This window comes from Amblyraja radiata, chromosome 18 (assembly GCF_010909765.2).
Source record: "Amblyraja radiata isolate CabotCenter1 chromosome 18, sAmbRad1.1.pri, whole genome shotgun sequence".
NCBI classification, from domain to species: Eukaryota; Metazoa; Chordata; class Chondrichthyes; order Rajiformes; family Rajidae; genus Amblyraja; species Amblyraja radiata.
In genome coordinates, this window is record NC_045973.1 from 47,697,727 (window position 1) to 47,719,294 (window position 21,568).

General features: G+C 44.7%; 1 protein-coding gene across 1 annotated transcript in view; it reads right to left on the minus strand.

Annotated features, from left to right (window-relative positions):
• The window catches only part of nek4 (NIMA related kinase 4), a 40,341-nt gene extending 20,029 nt beyond the window's left edge, over positions 1 to 20,312 (minus strand). The window contains exons 1-6 of the mRNA XM_033037314.1: positions 20,020 to 20,312; positions 11,854 to 12,120; positions 9,357 to 9,554; positions 8,773 to 8,880; positions 5,337 to 5,491; positions 673 to 778 (exon numbers count right to left, since the gene is read on the minus strand). Coding sequence (XP_032893205.1) covers positions 673 to 778; positions 5,337 to 5,491; positions 8,773 to 8,880; positions 9,357 to 9,554; positions 11,854 to 12,120; positions 20,020 to 20,106 — 921 coding nt within the window. The 5' untranslated portion in view covers positions 20,107 to 20,312. The remainder of the gene's footprint in view (positions 1 to 672; positions 779 to 5,336; positions 5,492 to 8,772; positions 8,881 to 9,356; positions 9,555 to 11,853; positions 12,121 to 20,019) is intronic.
• Between the last annotated feature and the right edge of the window lie 1,256 nt (positions 20,313 to 21,568).

Here is a 21,568-nt window from a genome sequence, read left to right on the forward strand (position 1 = left end):
GTCTCCTCCATTGCCAGAGTGAGCAACACCGGAAATTGGAGGAACAGCACCTCATATTCCGCTTGGGGAGCCTGCATCCGGAGGGCATGAACATTGAATTCTCCCAATTTTGTTAGCCCTTGCTGTCTCCTCCCCTTCCTTAGCCCTCGAGCTGTCTCCTCCCATCCCCCAGCCCTCGGGCTCCTCCTCCTCCTTTTTCCTTCCTTCTCCTCGCCACCCCCTATCAGTCTGAAGAAGGGTTTCAGCCCGAAAAGTTACATATTTCCTTCGCTCCATAGATGCTGCTGCACCCGCTGAGTTTCTCCAGCATTTTTGTGTACCTTTTCCTGTTTGTCTTTCTATAAAATATATATAATTTGTCTCTGTTATACTGAGTTATTCTTTTTTTTTTACTATCTGGCGCAGAACAACATTGGTAAAGATCTTTTAGTTTGGTACTTAGAAACTGGGAGGGATTGTTAAATTAATATCAGATAGGAACATGTGATATTGCAATACACCCTTAGAATGGAAATAAGGATAAGAACAAAATACATAAATGAAAAATACCTTGCTTTTTTGCAGGAAACATATTGTTACACCTTATAATGGAATTAATGACTGAAATATTTAACTTAAAAACACCATAAATCTTTACCAAAACACCACACAGTACTGACTTAGAATGCTGACCTTTACAGACTTTTGGATGGGATCCAGGTCCTGCAAAGCGATCCTAGATTTACACTTTGAAGTTAAAATGGGGGCAGCTGGCTTCTTACGTGTTTTTATGGCTTTCCTATAAGATATATAGAAAAAGTGCTAAATAATATCAATAACTGACAATAAATGTCATTCACATTGCAAGGTACAGTGTGCCCTCCATAATGTTTGGGACAAAGACCCATCATTTATTTATTTGAATCTGTACTCCACAATTTGAGATTTGCAATAGAAAAAACCACGTGCTTAAAGTACACATTGTCAGATTTTATTAAAGGGTATTTTTATACATTTTGGTTTCACCATGTAGAAATTACAGCAGTGTTTATACATAGTCTCCCCCATTTCATGGCACCATAATGTTTGGGACACATGGCTTCACAGGTGTCTGTAATTACGCAGGTATGTTTAATTGCCTCCTTAATGCAGGTATAAGAGAGCTCTCAGCACCTAGTCTTTCCTCCAGTCTTTCCATCACGTTTGGAAACTTTTATGGCTGTTTATCAACATGAGGACCAAAGTTGTCCTTTGACCAATGAAAGTCAAAATAGCCATTATGAGACTGAGAAACAAGAATAAAACATCAGCCAAACCTTAGACTTACCAAAATGAACTGTTTGGAACATCATTAAGAAGAAAGGGAGCACTGGTGAGCTTACTAATCACAAAGGGACTGGCAGGCAAAGGAAGACCCCCACAGCTGATGACAGAAGAATTCTCTCTATAATAAAGAAACATCCCCAAACACCTGTCCGACAGATCAGAAACACTCTTCAGGATTCAGGTGTGGATTTGTCAATGACTACTGTCCACAAAAGACTTCATGAACAGAAATACAGAGGCTACACTGCAAGATGCAACCCACTGGTTAGCTGCAAAAATAGGATGGCTATACAGTTTGCCAAGAAGTACTTAAAAGAGCAACCACAGTTGTGGAAAAAGGTCTTGTGGACAGATGAGACGAAGATTAACATATCAGAGTGATGGCAAGAGCAAAGTATGGAGGAGAGAAGGAACTGCCCAAGATCCAAAGCATACCACCTCATGTGTGAAACACGGTGGTGGGGGTGTTGTGGCCTGGGCATGTATGGCTGCTGAAGGTACTGGCTCACTTATCTTCATTTATGATATAATTGCTCAAGTTCAAACAAATGCCTCAAAACTCATTGGCCAGTGGTTCATTCTACAGCAAGACAATGATCGCAAACATACCGCTAAAGCAACAAAGAAGTTTTTCAAAGCTAAAAAATGGTCAATTCTTGAGTGGCCAAGTCAATCACCCGATCTGAACCCAATTGAGCATGCCTTTTATATGCTGAAGAGAAAACCGAAAGGGACTAGCCCCCAAAACAATCATAAACTAAAGATGGCTGCAATACAGGCCTGGCAGAGCATCACCAGAGAAGACACCCAGCAACTGGTGATGTCCATGAATCGCAGACTTCAAGCAGTCATTGCACGCAAAGGATATGCAACAAAATTCTAAACATGACTACTTTCATTTACATTACATTGCTGTGTCCCAAACATTATGATGCCCTGAAATGGGGGGACTATGTATAAACACTGCTGTAATTTCTACATGGTGAAACAAAAATGTATAAAAATGGCCTTTATTAAATCTGACAATGTGTACTTTAACCACGTGATTTTTTCTATTATAAATCTCAAATTGTGGAGTACAGAAGCAAATAAATAAATGATGGGTCTTTGTCCCAAACATTATGGAGGGCACTGTAGTTATTGACAAGAATGGATAATTGTCTTTTGGAAGTTCACCCACACAGGAACGACTGAAATATCCTCATTTTGAATCTGGTTGGTTGTTAAATACCAGTACTTTTTAAATTCCTACTACTCCATCTGAAAGTATATTGATTATCTCGTTTGAGGATCATTATGGCAATTTCCTAACATCAGGGTTACTTTTTCCCCAAATACACTCAATGTATTCAAAAATTCCAGTCTAACAGTTTTAATTTCCCTTCCTCGGCTCAGCTGACAAGCTAGTTCTAGTCTTTCTTCATAACCCGGGTTGACACTGGAGATCAGGTACATTAATATATTTTAATATCAGAAATAGATAGACCATTCAGAATGTAATCTAAGCAGAGCATGGTACTGGATGGTGACAATTTCCACAGACTCAAATCTCACAGTTTTGAGACTTAAAATTCAACAATTCATCTGTTTTGTTTATTGGTGCTCCACACTAGTTGAACATCACGGTTTTGCATCATTCGGACATCCGTTGACCGTGGCAAGGCCTGAATACTGTAACGGGCTACGAAGTCAGGCAGCAGCACTGATGATAGTGTAACTCTCCCTAATGCACTGTGCTCGCTTTGAGCAGAAGGCTAACAGAACGCATGTCTTCTCCCATGGGCACTCTTGTACAAGTAAGATTGGCCTTCCTAAGGGTGAACCCATGGAAAATTGGTCCGGATAGAATCCCTGGCTACATCCTTAGGAACTATGCAGATCAACTAGCGAGAGTATTCACGGACATCTTTAATCTCTTCCTAGTACCTTTTGAGGTACCCACCTACTTCAAGATGACCACTATCATATCGGTGCCAAAGAAAAGCAAGATCTCAGGCCTTAATGATTACCGTCCAGTGGCCCTGACATCCACCATCATGAAGTGCTTTGAGAGGCTGGTTATGACACATTATTCACCTTGTACCATAATAAGTGCCATCTCCCTGGCCCTACACTCATCCCTGTAACACCTGGATAAGAAGGACACCAATGTGAAGGAAGGAACTGCAGATGCCGGTTTACACTGAAGATAGACACAAAATGCTGGAGTAACTCAGTGGAACAGGTAGCATCTATGGATAGAAGGAATGGGTGACTATTCAGGTCAGACTGAAGAAGGGTCTCAACCCAAAACATCACCCATTCCTTCTATACAGAGATGCTGCCTGTCCCATTGAGTTACCCCAGCATTTTGTGTTTATCTTAGGACATCTATATCAGATTCCTTTTCATCAATTATAGCTCTGGTTTCAATACCATTATCCCAACCACGCTCACGTCCACACTTAGGGAACTTGGATTCAACACTCACCTCTGCAACTGGATCTTTGACTTCCTGACCAAGAGACCACAATCAGTGAGAAAAGGTGACAAATCATCCACTACAATAATTCTTAACACTGGTGCCCCGCAAGGATCTGTTCTCACGATTGTGTAGCCAAACATCAATGCAACGCAATCTACAAGTTTGCAGATGACACCACAGTAGTGGACACGTATATCATATAATGACGAGGCAGAGTACAGAAACAAGATTGAAAACCTTGTAACTTGGTGCCAAGACAACAACTTTTCCCTCAACGTTGGCAAGACAAAGGAGATTGTGATTGACTTCTGGAGGCAAAGCTCTACATACACCCTGGTGTACATTGATGGTGCCGATGTGGAGATGGTCGAAAGCTTCAAGTTCCAAACAATATCACTAGCAATATGTCCTGGACCAGCCACATCAAATCTATGGCCAAGAAAGCACATCAATGCCTCTACTTCCTCAGAGCTTAGGAAGTTCCATATGTTTCCACCAACCCTTACCAACTTCTACAAATGCATTGTAGAAAGCATTCTATTGGGTGCATCATAGCCTGGTTTGAGACCATCACGTGAACCAACTTCCCTTCCATTGACTCAATCTACACTACGCGGCCTTGGCAAGGCCTCCAGCATAATCAAGGACCAATCTCACTCTCGTCACTCCCTCTTCTCCCCTCTCCCATCAGTTAGGAGGCACAATTTGAAAACACATGCCTCCAGATTCAGGGATAGTTTCTTCTCAGCAAGTACGCAAGTCATCAGTAGTGAATGATTTGTCACCTTTTCTCACTGATTGGTCCGGAAATCAAAGATCTTTAATTGGACGTTATCAGACTTCATCTCATAAATGTCGACCCTTTATCCTTTATCTGTGCTTTGTGGACGGTTTGATTGTAATCATGTATGATTGATTGCAATCATGTAATTTGACTGGATATCATGTAAACAAAAACTTTTCAATGTACCTCGGTCCACACGACAATAATAAACTTCACTAAATTTATATTAAGCCATTTAGAAGGAGATGAGGAAACACTTTTTCACACAGAGAGTTTGTCTGTGGAATTCTCTGCCTCAGATGGCGGTGGAGGCCAGTTCTCGGGATAGTTTCAAGAGAGAGCTAGATAGGGCTCTTAAAGATAGCGGAGTCAGAGGATATGGGGAGAAGGCAGGAACGGGGTATTGATTGTGGATGATCAGCCATGATCATCCACATTGAATGGCGGTGCTGGCTCGAAGGGCCGAACGGTCTACTCCTGCACCTATTGTCTATCAATGCTGGTCAGCAGCTTGCTTCCGTTTAAACATCAAGACTGCCACGATTAAGTTTGCCCCAGGCTTGTTAAGATCGTAAGTGATATGAGCGGAATTAGGCCCATCCAGTCTACTCCTCCATTCAATCATGGCTGATCTATCTCTTCCTCCTAACCTCATTCTCCTGCCTTCTCCCCATAACATTTGACACCCGTTAATTCAATATAGAAAATGTATTTGCATGATTTAATGGATCATGGATTAAAGTAAATCATATTTATTTTACGTAATTTATCAGATGCACATACGCTTTTGTGGCTTCCAGAAACGAGGCAATGTGACCCTTTATGTATGACTTCCTAAGAATGGCTTTAACATCTGGTCGCTCCTCAGGTCTCCTGCTCAACATGCTGTTTATCAGTTGTTCCAGTTGTTGACTGTATTCCTTTGGTATTGGAGGCAGCTACACAGTGACACAGATATGAATATTGTTTAATAAATCAATATCTTGCATTAGTATATTACTTATATACTAAATGTACGGTCTTGTTTATCTTTTGAGCTCCATCAGTCATATTCTCGCTTTTGTCGTACACTAATTTTCTTCAGGGATTACTTTTCTACAATGTATATTGCAAAACATAATGGAAGTAATACGAGCTCATAGTATATTAATATATTGTAATAACATTAAAAAAAAATCTAAACATGTAATTTCCTGATTCAGCAATCATTTAATAGTTTTAAAGATTCTCTTCATTTGAAAGATATTTACATCTATAACTTGAGCCTTTCTCCCTCAAAACTGAAAATTTTACATGAATCAAAAGCTTAGTTTTCCTGTATATTATGTTGATAACTACCGCCCTGTGTTTTTAACATTTAAATACCAAAAGGATCTAAATGTTTAGCGAGAACACTTGAGGCCTATATTTTGCTGCTGAAAAATAAAATATATTCTTCTATGGCCATTAAAATGTATAAAACCTCTACCATGTTGATTCCACAAATGGAGTATTGCGTACAGTTTTGGTCTCCTAATCTGAGGAAAGACATTCTTGCCATAAAGGGAGTACAGAGAAGGTTCACCCGACTGATTCCTGGGATGGCAGGACTTTCATATGAAGAAAGACTGGATAGACTCGGCTTGTACTCGCTAGAATTTAGAAGATTGAGGGGGGATCTTATAGAAACGTACAGAATTCTTAAGGGGTTGGACAGGCTAGATGCAAGAAGATTGGTCCCGATGTTGGGGAAGTCCAGAACAAGGGGTCACAGTTTAAGGATAAGGGGGGAAGTCTTTTAGGACCGAGATGAGAATTTTTTTTTTTACACAGAGAGTGGTGAATCTGTGGAATTCTGTGCCACAGAAAGTAGTTGAGGCCAGTTCATTGGCTATATTTAAGAGGGAGTTAGATGTGGCCCTTATGGCTAGAGGGATCAGGGGGTATGGAGAGAAGGCAGGTACAGGATACTGAGTTGGATGATCAGCCATGATCATATTGAATGGCGGTACATGCTCAAAGGGCCGAATGGCCTACTCCTGTTTCTATGATTCCACTGGAAATACGCTGAATGATATGGAACAATGCTTTGCTCAGTAGAACACACATAATTTTTCATTTTATCATGGTCAGTAAACTTTTTAGAAAGTATACATCAAACATAGCAACCAAATGGAAAGTATTATGAGATTCCATATTGATATTGATTCCATATTGATATTGATTCTTGAGTATTTTGTCACGATAAAGACATAAATCCGGATACACAAGAAACTGCAGAAGCTGGAATATTGTGTAGACAGCATCCCTGGAGGACACGGACAGGCAATATTTCGGATTGGGATCCATTTTCAGACTGATTGTAGTGGGGGGAGAAAGCTGGAAAAGAGGTGGTGGGGGAGGAGGGGACAAAGCCTGACAAGTGATCGGTGAATACAGGGAGGGTTTTTTTATTGGAAGATGGCTGGTCAAAGGCTTGAGATGAAAACTGAAACAAAAAGGGAATAACAGGAGAGAAAAAGGAAACAAAGAGACAAAAGGGTGTCAGGTAAGGAGAGAAGAGGAGTGAAAGACCTGATCCTGTATCGTTGAACTGTATGTGCAGTCAATTGTTTAAGGTAACAAAATGGAGTGAGAACACAGTCCAACAAACCAAATTACACTATTTCACATCAGTGTTCATAATTATTTCTCAACAAAATAATTCAGTTATAATACTCAAGTTTTTAAAAATCTCTGCATCTGAAAGATATTTACATCCATAACTTGAATCTTTCACCCTCAAAACTAAAAACTTAATTTCCTCTATTTTGAACTCACAGACAACTATATTGAAGTAAACTATTGGATTACAAATCATTCAAATCAAAATGATAAACAGTCTATTAGATAAATATAGTAGTTAATCTCAAACAAATGTTCTATCGCTTAAAGTTAAGGGCCTGCCCCACTTTCACAACCTAATTCACGACCTTTTTTACTCGCGGACATTTCATCATGTTGAAAAAAACGCCCCGACCTACTTGATGCCACGAGTACCTACGACTAGCATCACGACCTGCTACGACCTACCTATGACATCCTACGACCCACCTACGAGTATGAGTCAAGGGCAAACTCTGCAGAGGTCGTGAATTAGGTCATGAAAGTGGGATAGGCCCTTTACAAAGTTATATTTTGTTCATTTGTATCACTTTATCCATAACAATAAGTTTAATCAATGACCACATAAGAGGAAGGTGTCGTTGCAATTACCTTTAATTAATTCTCATCATATGTGAGAAACTGGGAAGCAGCCTTTACTCCAGATTTTTACTTTGATCTAGACTTGTAGTCTTCAAAACTCAATACTGAATTCAACAATTTCAGGTACACACTTTTTCTGTTTATATCAGCTGGCCAGTCTGTAATATTAATAGTCCTTCTCTCTCCACACCATTGCCTGAACTGCTTGGTATTTCCAGCATTCGCTTTTTGGTTTCGGGTTTCAGCAGCAGTTTTGACGCATTTCAGTTTTAATTGATTGGAAGATACAGCATGGACACAGGCTCTTCGGCCCACAGTCCACACCAACCATTGATCACCCATTCACATTAGCTTTACATTACCCTACTTTCACATCCACTCCTTATACGCTCAGAGAAATGTACAGAGGCCAATTAACCAACAAACAGTGAATATTTTGTATGTGGCAGGAAACGGAGCACCCAGAGGAAACCCACAAGGTCACAGGGGGAAAGTGCAGCCACCACAGACGGTGCTCGAGATTAGGGTCATATTTGGGTCTCTGGAGCTGTATGACATTTGTTTCTTTGTTTTTTTCTTAAACTTCCTTCATTAAGTTATTTGCCAAATGGCTTTGTAAATATCGGGATCACCTGGGCAATATTTGCTTCATCTTAACAGAGAAATTCCCTTTACCCTACCCATCCCTTCCACGGCCTCTCTGCCATTTAAAGTTAATATGTTTTCTCACCCCGCCCCCCGGTTCTGATGAGGGATCTTCTACCTGAAATGTGTTTCTTTCCGCAGATGCTGCCTGACCTGCAAATTGTTTCCTGCATTTTCTGTTTTTATTTCAGATTTTCAATTACTGCAGATTCGTGAATTTCAGTTTATTACCAAACCCTTATTACCTCTTGAAAGGCGACTGTGGCCTTTCAACCTGAGCCACTGCACAGGTAAACTGATTAACACACTATGTTAGGCTAGCAGAAAAGAGAAAATGTCACAAAATTACCTTTCCTTCAATAATCTTGAAAACCAATGAATTCATATCCTTGGCATTAAAAGCATGTTTCAATGTTGCCATTTCAAATGCACAACAGCCAAGCGCCCAAACATCGGACTATACAGAAAAGAAAGAAAAGCTTATAAGACAGCAATTACTCAGTTTGCAACTTTCATTTGTTTCTCTGCTTCATCGCAAAGATTTGCTCTAAAGTTATAAGTAAGTCTTAGTGTTTCCCATTGTGGTAAATGTATTCAGTATAGAGCTATCAATCTAACACGTGGTAATATGGTGGAGATAATTTTACCATCAAAATGAGCTAACAGTGAATATAACAAAATATTTGAACAGAATAAGCAAGAACAGTTGTCATCCTTCCCCGGGTTGTTCAATTGAGCATATTGACGTGCTGGCAAGATGCACATTTAATTTATCTGAAACATGGTTGCGTTTGCTACATTAGGAAACCCAACAGCTAAAGGAAATGGATTGAAAGAGGTGAATGTTAATCCGGAATTCCAAATGTACCAGAAATGCTGACCCCCCCCCCTCCCATAACCAAAGCGCAGTAAATCTATACTGTAGAACTTTACCTTATGGTTGTAAGGTTTATTACAGAAGAGTTCAGGGCTCATATAATAGGGTGTTCCAATCAAAGTGCTGGCCATATCATGCTGGTGCTCCAATACTCTAGCTATGCCCAGGTCTCCAACTTTTATAATGTTTGTTTTTGTTAAGAAAATGTTTTGAGTTTTAAGATCTCTGTGCAGGATCTGTTTTTCATGTAAATACTGTGAAAAAAAAATGCATGAATCACATTAATTTCTGCGACGTGTTTAAAATGTAAACATCACTTAGCGGCTCGTAAACGCCAACGGCAGGTACTCTGGAAACGCGGTAAGATCTTGAACTTTTTTCAACAGTGTGAAAAATGTCCACGAGAGCCCCACGAACAACCATTACCGTAATTCTCTGAGTTCAAATCAGGGGAGAACTCTTGAATTACTTCGTACAGTGGGACAGGGGCATAACATTGAATCCACAAAATACCTGAACTGTTATCCTTTAACATAGAAACATAGAAAATAGGTGCAGGAGGAGGCCATTCGGCCCTTTGAGCCAGCACCGCCATTCATTGTGATCATGGCTGATCGTCCCCTATCAATAACCCGTGCCTGCCTTCTCCCCATATCCCTTGACTTCACTAGCTCCTAGAGCTCTATCTGTCTCTTAAATCCATCCAGTGATTTGGCCTCCACTGCCCTCTGTGGCAGGGAATTCCATAAATTCACAACTCTCTGGGAGAAAAAGTTTTTTCTCACCTCAGTCTTAAATGACCTCCCCTTTATTCTAAGACTGTGGCCCCTGGTTCTGGACTCACCCAACATAGAGAACATTTTCGCTGCATCTAGCTTGTCCAGTCCATTTATAATTTTATATGTTTCTATAAGAACCCCCTCATCCTTCTAAACTCCAGTGAATACAAGCCTAGTCTTTTCAATCTTTCCTCATATGACAGTCCCGCCATCCCAGGGATCAATCTCGTGAACCTACGCTGCACTGCCTCAATCACAAGGATGTCCTTCCTCAAATTAGGAGACCAAAACTGTACACAGTACTCCAGATGTGGTCTCACCAGAGCCCTATACAACTGCAGAAGAACCTCTCTACTCCTATACTGAAATCCTCTTGTTATGAAGGCCAACATTCCATTAGCTTTCTTCACTGCCTGTTGTACCTGCACGCCAACTTTCAGTGACCGGTGTACAAGGACACACAGGTCTCGCTGTACCCTTACCTAACCTAACCCCGTTGAGATAATAATCTGCCCCCTTGTTTTTGCCGCCAAAGTGGATAACCTCACATTTATCTATATTATACTGCAAATGCCACACATCTGCCCATTCACTCAACCTGTCCAGGTCACCCTGCAACCTCTTAATATCCTCTTCACAGTTCACACTGCCACCCAGCTTTGTGTCATCCGCAAACTTGCTAGTGTTGCTCCTAATTCCCTCTTCCAAATCATTAATATATATGGTAAACAGTTGCGGCCCCAACACCGAGCCTTGCGGCACTCCACTCGCCACCGCCTGCCATTCTGAAAAGGACCCGTTCACTCCTACTCTTTGCTTCCGGTCTGCCAACCAATTTTCTATCCATGTCAACACCCTACCCCAAATACCATGTGCTCTAATTTTAGTCACCAGTCTCCCTTGCGGGACCTTATCAAAGGCTTTCTGAAAGTCTAGATACACTACATCCACTGACACCCCTTCATCCATTTTACTTGTCACATCCTCAAAAAATTCCAGAAGATTAGTCAAGCATGATTTCCCCTTCATAAATCCATGTTGACTTGAACTAATCCTTTTACTGCTATTCAAATGCCCCATTATTACCTCTTTAATAATTGACTCCAGCATCTTTCCCACCACCGAAGTCAGGCTAACTGGTCTGTAATTCCCCGTTTTCTCTCTCGCTCCTTTTTTGAAAAGTGGGATAACATTAGCTATCCTCCAATCCACAGGGTCTGATCCTGAATCCATTGAACATTGGAAAATAATCACCAATGCATCCACTATTTCTAGAGCCACCTCCCTGAGGACCCTGGGATGCAGACCATCAGGTCCAGGGGATTTATCATCCTTCAGTTTATGACTGGCCAAGTGCAACATTCCATACACAATGGTGGGAATGCAATGCTGGAATCAAATGCTGTTTTTTTCATGAGGATAGCAACAAGGAGCACAGGGAAATAAGTGAGGAATAAGGGGAGAGGAACAGAGGGAAGATTGAGGAACATGGAGACTGGAGGGAATGCCACAGAAGAGGAGAGTGAGGAGCACGCAAATGTGAATATATGTTTGGCATTTAAGGTAACATAGTGGATTAAATGTCGACAATAAGTGCTCTATAAAAGCAGTGGTCCCATATTGTTTCCTATTAATGTATGTTATTTAAAAGATCTAATTCTGTGCAAACAACTCCAGGAAATCAACACCAGCAGCCAACACATTGTCATTTACACCTGACAAGAGCCCAGTTTCTAATGTAGATGCATTCATTAGTTTCTGCATAGAATTATACCTGTAATGCCATGGCAATCTGCACAAACCATTCCACGACTTGACTTTCTGAAAGCAATGTGCCCTTCTGTTCCTTCAGCTTGTGATACAAGTCTCCACCTTCACAGAAACCCATCACGATGTATAGAAGTCCATCGTCCCCTTCCCACGACTCTCTGTATGTGACAATGTTGGGATGGTGAAGCTGGGACAGAAGCTGGGCTTCTTGTTCTGCTGCCTTCCGCTCCCGGCTGGAAACACTTCTCAGATTCAACTTCTTCACAACGTACTGGAAATTCAAAAACATTTCACCATGAACATAACCGTTTACTTCACTGGCTTATTGGGAAGCAAAAGCATTTACTAAAACGGAGAATATATTTATTTGCAACACTTTTCTCTTGGAGAAATGTAGACAAAGATTAAAGGAATGGAAGGGAAAGTTGAAAACAGAAGGTGAACTTCTGTGAAAAGGACACTTTCTATTCTTATTTTTATTCAATTCCATAAAAGTAGTTTAAAATATTCGACACTGGCTATTGTACTCATTATGTGAGCTCCCACAAAACATGGAATTATTAAAAGGGGAATTCAAGACAGACAAATTACCTAATTTGTGGTAAGTAGTTAATCCTTGTTTGTTAACTATACCGTGTACAGCACAGTAAATGCACACTGTCTATAGCTTAACATGATAACCCCGAGGAAACAGAGCAACCACTGAAGTTCACAGACTGCACAGACCAGCAGTTCACTTGTTAGCATTACTTAAAGGCAGCCTGTGTCTCTGAAGACTGATGGGCACTGCATAGAGAAATAATGGGAATAGTTTGAAAATCAATTGTTGCTCTGATGCTTTGCCAAAGGCACAGAGGTTCAGATACTAAAAATTATCAACGTAGATGCGTTAGTCTTCAAATGATATATGGTAACATATATCAACCCCTTATTAATAATCTCAAGCAAATAGTATCTATTTATTATGCTTCACTCTTACACAACTAGTGGTGCTGCTGTCTTTCACGTACAACTTACACATTGGCATCTCTTCAAGTGTTACAGCCCATATCACCCAAGTACAAACCAGGAAGCAGCATCAAAGAACTTGAGTTGCTAAAGTAAACTTGCATGTTTTAACCAGATGCTAGTCTTTGTGTGATGAGATATTACTGAGATCTGTGGCCACTGATGAGGCAGATGCAATTGGTCATAACATCCCTGCAATGCTCCAAAATGAGCACTGAGCAATGAATAACATATTCAGTTGCATTTTCCAAATGGTGTGATAGGACTCAGAAACAATCACAAATACAACTTACTTTGGGTTAAATCAATTTTCAGTCACCATGACTGCGTTGACCATTATGCACCAATGTACACTCCCATTTTTCCTCTGATCCCCACCAACTCCCCACTCTCCCCCTCCCCACACCTCCCATCTCCCCCACCCCCCCCTCCCCCAGCTCAAGTCTCCTGCCACCCACCCACCAACCAACCACAAGGGCTATTTGCAGTTGGCAATTAACCTACCAACCTACATGTTTATGGGTTGTGGGAGGAAACTGGACACTGATGGAAACCCTTGAAGTCACAGGGCGATTGTGCAAACTCGACTCAACAATACCCAAGGTCCAGACTGAACCTGGGTCTCTCGAGTTGAGAGGCAGCATTGTAACCTGCCAGTCCGCTCAGCCATATCTGATTTCTACCCAATAATACCTGGAGTTCACTGTAAATCCGAGAGAACATCACAATGTCAAATGTGCCACCATCAGAAGAAACCATACAATGATTCAACTATCCTATCAGAAAAGTGAAAACAATTCCACAGCACGATTTGTAGATATATTTTGACCCACAAGGGACTTTATCTAGTATACTGTTCAATAGTTATCTGTCGACTAACACCTAAAACCTACTACAGGTGCACAACCTTTTATCCGAAAGCCTTGGGACCAGACACTTTTCGTAATTCAGAATTTGTCGGTCTTCGGAATGGAAATTTTTTAGCGTAGATTTTAATGGCTGGCTCAGTGGTAGAATGCTCGGCTCATATCCGCAAGGTCGCGAGTTTGCGCCTTGATCCCGGCAGTAAACTCGGTCGCGAGTTTGAGTCTTCAATGTAGTTTTTTCTTGCAGAATAAATGTTTGTATGAAATGCAGTGTAGGAGAGGTGTACTGACTGTGTGGGCAGAACTTTGGAAGTGATTGCCCACCAGTCTAAAAAGCCGCTGTGTCTCCCTGTCCCTGGGATAGCAGGGGGCGATCAAACAGCACAATACCCCCCTCCCCCTCCAACTCCAGAGGAATCCACTCCCCGATGGGCCGCTACGGCGACAAGTGGCAGTTTGCCCACAGCCCGAGCTGCGCCCCCTCATCCGCCACCCCAAGAACAAGACGTACCTTGCACACCATCAGCTTCTGCCCCTACGTGTTCCTCTGGAGTTGGAGCGGGGCTGGGCTGGAGTTGCTGCTGGCTGTGGGTCTCTGGGATCTCCGTGCTTGCAGTAGGCCTGGGGGTAGGTGTCCCATTGGTCCTGACGTCTCCGGCCACCCCCCTGGACTGGAGCTGAGACTGGAAACTGTACCGCCCTTGCCCCCTCCCTCTGCAACTGCAAACAACCCCACTCTCCTGCAAGGGCGGTACAGTTCCCGGAGGATGGCAGGTGGCCGGAGACGTCAGGACCAACAGGAACCCGCTCCCCGATGGGCCCCTACGACGCCCCGAGCTGCGCCCCGTCATCCGCAACCCAGGTTCCTCTGTAGTTGGAGCGGGGCTGGGCTGGGCTGCTGTTGGCTGTGGGTCTCTGGGATCTCCGTGCTTGCAGTGGGCCTGGGGGTCGGTGTCCCGTTGGTCCTGACGTCTCCGGTGACTGGCACGATCCTGCTGGAATCGCCGACGTGAAGACAGTGCAAAGCCCCCGCGCCGGTGCAATGAGCGGGGCGCTGGAGAGGGGAGGGAAGGGGTCACACACATGGCCGGGAAGCAGAGGGGTGTAGGTGGGGTGAAACTGAAGCGAGTGACAATCTGCTGCTGCCTGCCCGCTGAGTTAAAAAGTTCCCACGGTAGACTCACGATACACAGTGTATCGTGAGTCTTGCGTGGGAACTTTTTAACTCAGCGGGCAGGCAGCAGCATATTGTCAATTATTAACCCTCCCGCGCAATATACCCTCACCTTCTCTTTTATGAATGGGGATTTAGTTCCCCTTTCTTCGAGGTCCGACCGGAGGTTCCGCTGTCACCTCTGCGGGCCGCCCTCGGTGAACGTTTTCAAGGACCTTTCTTCAAGGACCGAAAAAATGTCTGCTATTCGGAGGTTTTCGTTATTTGGATCTTCGGATAAAAGGTTGTGCACCTGTATTTATTTTCCCTTTTTTTAACAGGGAAATAAATAGGAGGTTTTTCGTGCTGAAAAGCCTACTGAATAGTAGGTCGGTGACTACTAATGGTGTGCCTCAGGGCTCGGTGGTGGGCATGTTGCTGTTTGTGCTTCCGGAGCCCCCATTCGCTGTGATGGTATTTCAGTCTCAGTTACAGAGGCCGACGTCAGGAAATCCTTCAGAGGGGTGAACCCTCGAAAAGCGCCTGGACCTGATGGTATACCCGGTCGTGTTCTAAAAACCTGTGCGGACCAACTGGCTGGAGTTTTTACGGACATTTTCAACCTCTCACTTCTGAGGTCTGAGGTCCCTAACTGCTTTAAAAGGGCATCAATTATACCAGTGCCCAAGAGGAGTAAGGTGACCAGTGGCTCTAACGCCGGTGGTGATGAAGTGCTTTGAGAGGTTGATCATGGAGCAAATCAACTCCTACCTCGACAAAAACCTGGACCCACTGCAGTTCGCTTACCGCCACAACAGATCAACGGTGGATGCGATCTCGCTGGCCCTCCACTCCGCTCTGGACCACTTGGACAACAAAAACTCATATGTCAGGCTGTTATTCATCGATTACAGCTCGGCATTTAACACAATCATCCCCTCCAAGCTGGTTACCAAACTCGCAGAACTGGGTCTCTGCGCATCCCTCTGCAATTGGATCCTCGACTTCCTCATTCACAGACCACAGTCTGTTCGTATTGGCGGAAATGTGTCAGCCTCGATAATAATCAGCACGGGAGCACCTCAAGGCTGCGTGCTCAGCTGTACTCACTCTATACTCATGACTGCGTAGCCGGTCACAGTGCGAACTCCATCATCAAGTTCGCTGACGACACCACTGTTGTGGGACGTATCACAAGAGAGATCGATCAACTGTCCATATGGTGCCAGCACAATAACCTGGGCCTCAACACCAGCAAAACCAAGGAACTGATTGTGAACTTCGGAAGGAGTAGGATGGGGACCCACAGTCCCGTTTATATCAACGGGTCGATGGTTGAAAGGGTCAAGAGCTTCAAATTCCTGGGCGTGCACATCTCTGAAGATCTTTCCTGGTCCGAGAACACTAATGGAATTATCAAGAAAGCTCATCAGCGCCTCTACTTCCTGAGAAGATTACGGAGAGTCGGTTTGTCAAGGAGGACTCTCTCTAACTTCAACAGGTGCACAGTAGAGAGCATGCTGACTGGTTGCATTGTGGCTTGGTTCGGCAACTTGAGCGCCCTGGAGAGGAAAAGACTACAAAAAGTAGTAAACACTGCCCAGTCCATCATAGGCTCTGACCTTCCTTCCATCGAGGGGATTTATCGCAGTCGCTGCCTCAAAAAGGCTGGCAGTATCATCAGAGACCCACACTATCCTGGCCACACACTCATCTCCCTGCTACCTTCAGGTAGAAGGTACAGGAGCCTGAAGACTGCAACAACCAGGTTCAGGAATAGCTACTTCCCCACAGCTATCAGGCTATTAAACCTGGCTTGGACAAAACTCTGATTATTGATGGCCCATTATCTGCTATTTGCACTTCATCAGTTTATTTATTTATGTGTGTATATATTTATATTGCGGTATATGGACACACTGATCTGTTTTGTAGTAAATGCCTACTATGTTCTGTGTGCTAAGCAAAGCAAGAATTTAATTGTCCTATCAGGGACACATGACAATAAACTCACTTGAACTTGAGATGAGAATGTACCTGATTGATTACTAAGTTTGCAGACGACCCTAAGTGGGTGGTATCATAGATAGTCAAGTTAATTACAGCAGCATCTTGATCAGTTGGGCAAGTGAGCCGACTATTGACTAATGGAGTTTAATGCAGATAACTGAGGGTTTGTATTTTGGGAAGTCAAACCAGAGCAGGACATTCACAGTGAAAGGCACGGACCTGGGGAGTGTAGTAGAGCAGAATGATCTAGGAATTACAGGTACAAGGTTGCCTGAAAGTCACGTTAGATAGGGTTGAAAAGACGTCTTTCAGTACATTGGCCTACATCCATCAGGGTTTTGGGTAGAGAAGTTGGGATGTTACGTTACAACATGCGGGTGAGGCCGAGTTTGGAGTATTGTGTTCCGTTTTGATCACCCTGCTATAAGAAGGATGTCGTTAAGCTGGAAAGAGTGCAGAGAAGATTTAAGAGGTCGTACCTAGGACTCGAGGGTCTGAGCTATAGGGAGAGGTAGAGCAGGCTAACACTTTGGTCCTTGGAGGGCAGGAGCTTGATGGGCAATCTTATAGGTGTATACAATTATGTGCTTATAGGTGAGTGCATAGCTTTTGCCCAGAGCATGTAAAGAGTAGAATTAAGGTGAGAGGGGAAAGGTTTAATAGGAGCCTGATTGGCAACTATTTCACACACAGTGATGGATATAACATATGAGCTGCAAAAAGAGGTAGCTCAGGCTGGTACTATAACATTTCAAGACAGGTAGACACAAAATACTGGAGTAACTCAGCAGGACAGGCAGCGTCTCTGGAGAGAAGGAATGGATCACTTTTCGGGTGGAGACCCTTCTTCAGACTGATGTCAACGCAAAATGCTGGAGTAACTCAGCGGGAGAGGCAGCATCTCTGGAGAGAAGGAATGGGTGATTTTTCGGGTCGAGACTCTTCTTCAGACATGTCCTTTAATGATGACATTTAAAAGTCATTTAGACAGGCACAGGGTAATAATGATCTAGATTGGTATTGGCCAAACACAGGCACAACACAGGTGGGAATAACATAGATGGGGCATCTTGGTTGGCATGAATTAGATGGGCTGAAGGGTCTGTTTTCCATGCTGTATGACTATGCTATGCTTAAAATCTCCCCCACTATTCCAAAACTCTATTAATCTTCAAAAGTACTTCACTGGTTATAAAACACTTTGAGAAATGCTTTGATTATGAAAGTCTTTACTTGAACACAAGCTTTGCAGTTTCAAAAGTTGTTAGTATTAAAAACATAAAGTGGCACAAAGTTAACTCTGAAATGTAAAACTTGTGCTGACCAGGATGTCAATGCTGTGGAATGAAAACCTTCCCATTTTATGCTCCATGTATCAGGAACAAACAAACAAACTCAACAAAGACAAAAGCAGAGTAATACTCCCTTTATCTGGGACTGATTTCAGTCCGTATTATTCACATTAACTATTCCCAATGGCTTTCTGAAAATGCAAATTACAAGCAAATTAGATACCAAATTTTAAATTAATTTTTTTTTAGCAAATATGTACCTTACCAAGAGGAAGTTTATATAGAATGTCTTTTGCTTTTTAATTTTTTCTCTTTCTTTATGGTTACTGTAAATGATCATAAAAGTAGGGTCAAATTCTGGAAACAACATTAGAACAGAAGTGCAAGGATTCAATCTGAAGCTGAAATACAATGCTAACAACCTCGTCGTTTTACAATGTTTATCTTATATTTTGGACAGGTGATTTGGTTCTGTTCCTAATCCAGTGATTATGCAATGTGCCCTCTCAAGATTTGTAATGTTGAAGAGGGAGTTGATGCGAAGACAATGTTCAAACCTCTTCAGAAAGATTAAACTTGAAGGAGTTCCAAACTACCTCCTACAAATTGCATTGTGATTTGTCATATATGGTTTATTAGATCACAATTCAAATTTGGAGCACATCTTAAAACAATGGCCAATGTTGCAACTCCCTAATCAGGCATAACAAATTGCTACTTTTTAAATCTGTAGAGTCATACATTAAAAAAAAAACCCTATAATTCAGTGCTTGCTTTCTGTATGATTTTGTTCATGGCCTGTAAAATGGCCTTTCGAACTCGAAAGTTATGGAATCCAGTTGCTAGATAGAGAAATACAGCATGGAAACACAGTTTGCTTACTGAGCTGGTGGCAGGGAATTAAGGGAGGAAAGAGCATAGGTGTACAGAAGGGGGAGCAATAGCAAGGGCAAAGGGGGGGGGGGGGGGCAAGGGCAAAGGGGGGGGGGGCAAGGGCAATGGGGGGGGGGGCAAAGGCTTGAGGGTAAGGGAGGGCGAGGGAGATGGGGCCAGGGCGGGTGAGGATAAGCATGAAGGGAGTGGCCATTGACAGGTTGTGTGAACAAGGATGAGAATGGGCAGGGGCTGTGGGTGAGGAGATGGGCGAGGGTTCAGGCGAGGATGAAGGGGAATGAGGATGACAATGAAGGCAGGGAGGAGTGAGGACAAAGGGGGGGGGGGGTGAGAGAGTGAGATTCTGTTGTGAAACTGCATGTAAGAATTTCATTGTTCTATCTGGGATATACGACCATAAAACACTCTTGAGAGTGAGGGGAGGGGGTGCGAGGGAAGGGGATGAGAGAGGAGAGGGCGAGAGAGGAGCAGGGGTGGAAGAGGAGGGGGTGAGAGAGGAGGGGGGTGAGAGAGGAAGAGGGTGAGAGAGGAGGGGGAGATAGGATGAGGGGAGAGAGGAGGGGCGTGAGAAGGAGAGTTGAAGGGGAGGGGGCGAGAGGAGGGGGGGGGTGTGAGAGGAAGGGGGTGAGAGGGTGATGGGGGTAGAGGGAGGGGGATGATGATGGGGGGGGGGAGGGTGTGAGAGGAGGGGTGAGAGAGGATGGGGTGAGAGGGAGGGGGAGAGGAGGTAGGGGGGGGGGGGAGAGGGGGGGGAGAGAGGGAGGGGGTGAGAGGGGAGGGGGTGTGAGTGCAAGGGGGATGAGGAGGAGATGAGAAGTGAGGGTGGGTGATGACTGATTGCCTTTCGGGGGGACTAAGGAAGATGCCGGCTGGACCGGGGTCCGGGTGCTGTGGGTCCGGGGACCCGGTGATGCGGGTCCCGCTGCCGTGGGCCGCCCGCTGTTTACCTGCTTGCCGTCGCCGCCGCGCTTCAGCAGCTGCACCTCCCCATAGCTGCCTCTTCCCACCGTCCGGACCACCACGTAGCGCTCCATGGCCGCCAGCGCTAGGCAGGAGGCCGCGCAGTGCCGGCGTCTCGCAGGCCTGCGCCCTCACTCATGTCTCCTGCGGCTCGGGTTACAGCCGATCGATGAGGACGGGCCAACACCAGACCATGCGCAGCTTCGCCATCACCAGGCAACCGGAACGGCCTCCCTCCCTCCGCCTGCCCGCCCGCGGCCCGGCGCCGCCAATGGCGGGTGCTGGAACAGCAGCTCGGCAGCGCCATCACCGGCCAGGGCTGGAACTGCAGCGCCATCACCGGCCAGGGCTGGAACTGCAGCGCCAGCACCGGCCAGGGCTGGAACTGCAGCGCCAGCACCGGCCAGGGCTGGAACTGCAGCGCCATCACCGGCCAGGGGTGGAAATGCAGCGCCATCACCGGCCAGGGGTGGAAATGCAACGCCATCACCGGCCAGCGGTTGAACTGCAGCGCCATCACCGGCCAGCTGTGGAACTGCAGCGCACATGGGTCAGCTGCGCCTCCTCGTGGATGAGGGTTGACACTGCAGCGCATCTGGCTCAGCAGCGCCATTACTGGCGAATGTTGGCACTGCAGCGCCCATGGGCCAGTTGGAACTGCGGCGCCATCACTGACCAGTGTGGGAACTGCAGCGCACAAGGATCAGTGGCGCTGATTTACATCGGTGAGACCAAGCGTAGGTTGGGCGATCGTTTCGCCGAACACCTCCGCTCAGTCCGCAATAACCTACCTGACCTCCCGGTGGCTCAGCACTTCAACTCCCCATCCCATTCCCAATCCGACCTCTCTGTCCTGGGTCTCCTCCATTGCCAGAGTGAGCAACAGCGGAAATTGGAGGAACAGCACCTCATATTCCGTCTGGGGACCTTGCGTCCTTATGGCATTAACATTGAATTCTCCCAATTTGGCTGGCCCGTGCTGTCTCCTCCCCTTCCTTAACCCTCTTGCTGTCTCCTCCCACCCTCCCATCCGCCCGCCCTCGGGCTCCTCCTCCTCCTCCCCTTTTCCTTCTTTCTTTCCCCACCCCCCATCAGTCTGAAGAAGGGTTTCGGCCCGAAACGTCACCTATTTCCTTCGCTCCATAGATGCTGCTGCACCCGCTGAGTTTCCCCAGCAATTTTGTGTACCTTCAGTGGCGCCCCCTCCTGGTTGAGCTGTGACACTGCAGCGTATTTGGACCAGCCACGCCATCACTGGCCAGTGTTGGAACTGCAGCTCACATGACTCCTGAGCGAGCTTTAAATAGACTAGTTTAGTTGATTGCCATGTGTACAAAGACTGCAGCACATCTGAACCAACTGCCCAATATTGAAATTGCAATATTTTGACATCTGTTCTGTCTGCAGTGTTTCTCTGCTCCCCGCAGGCAATGCGTGGAACTGCGGTGTATCCCAGTGTCGGTTACGTTATCCTCTGTCCAGGCAGATACACTGCAGTATATCGCGGTCCTGGGGTGAAATTTAGAATTGCAAGTC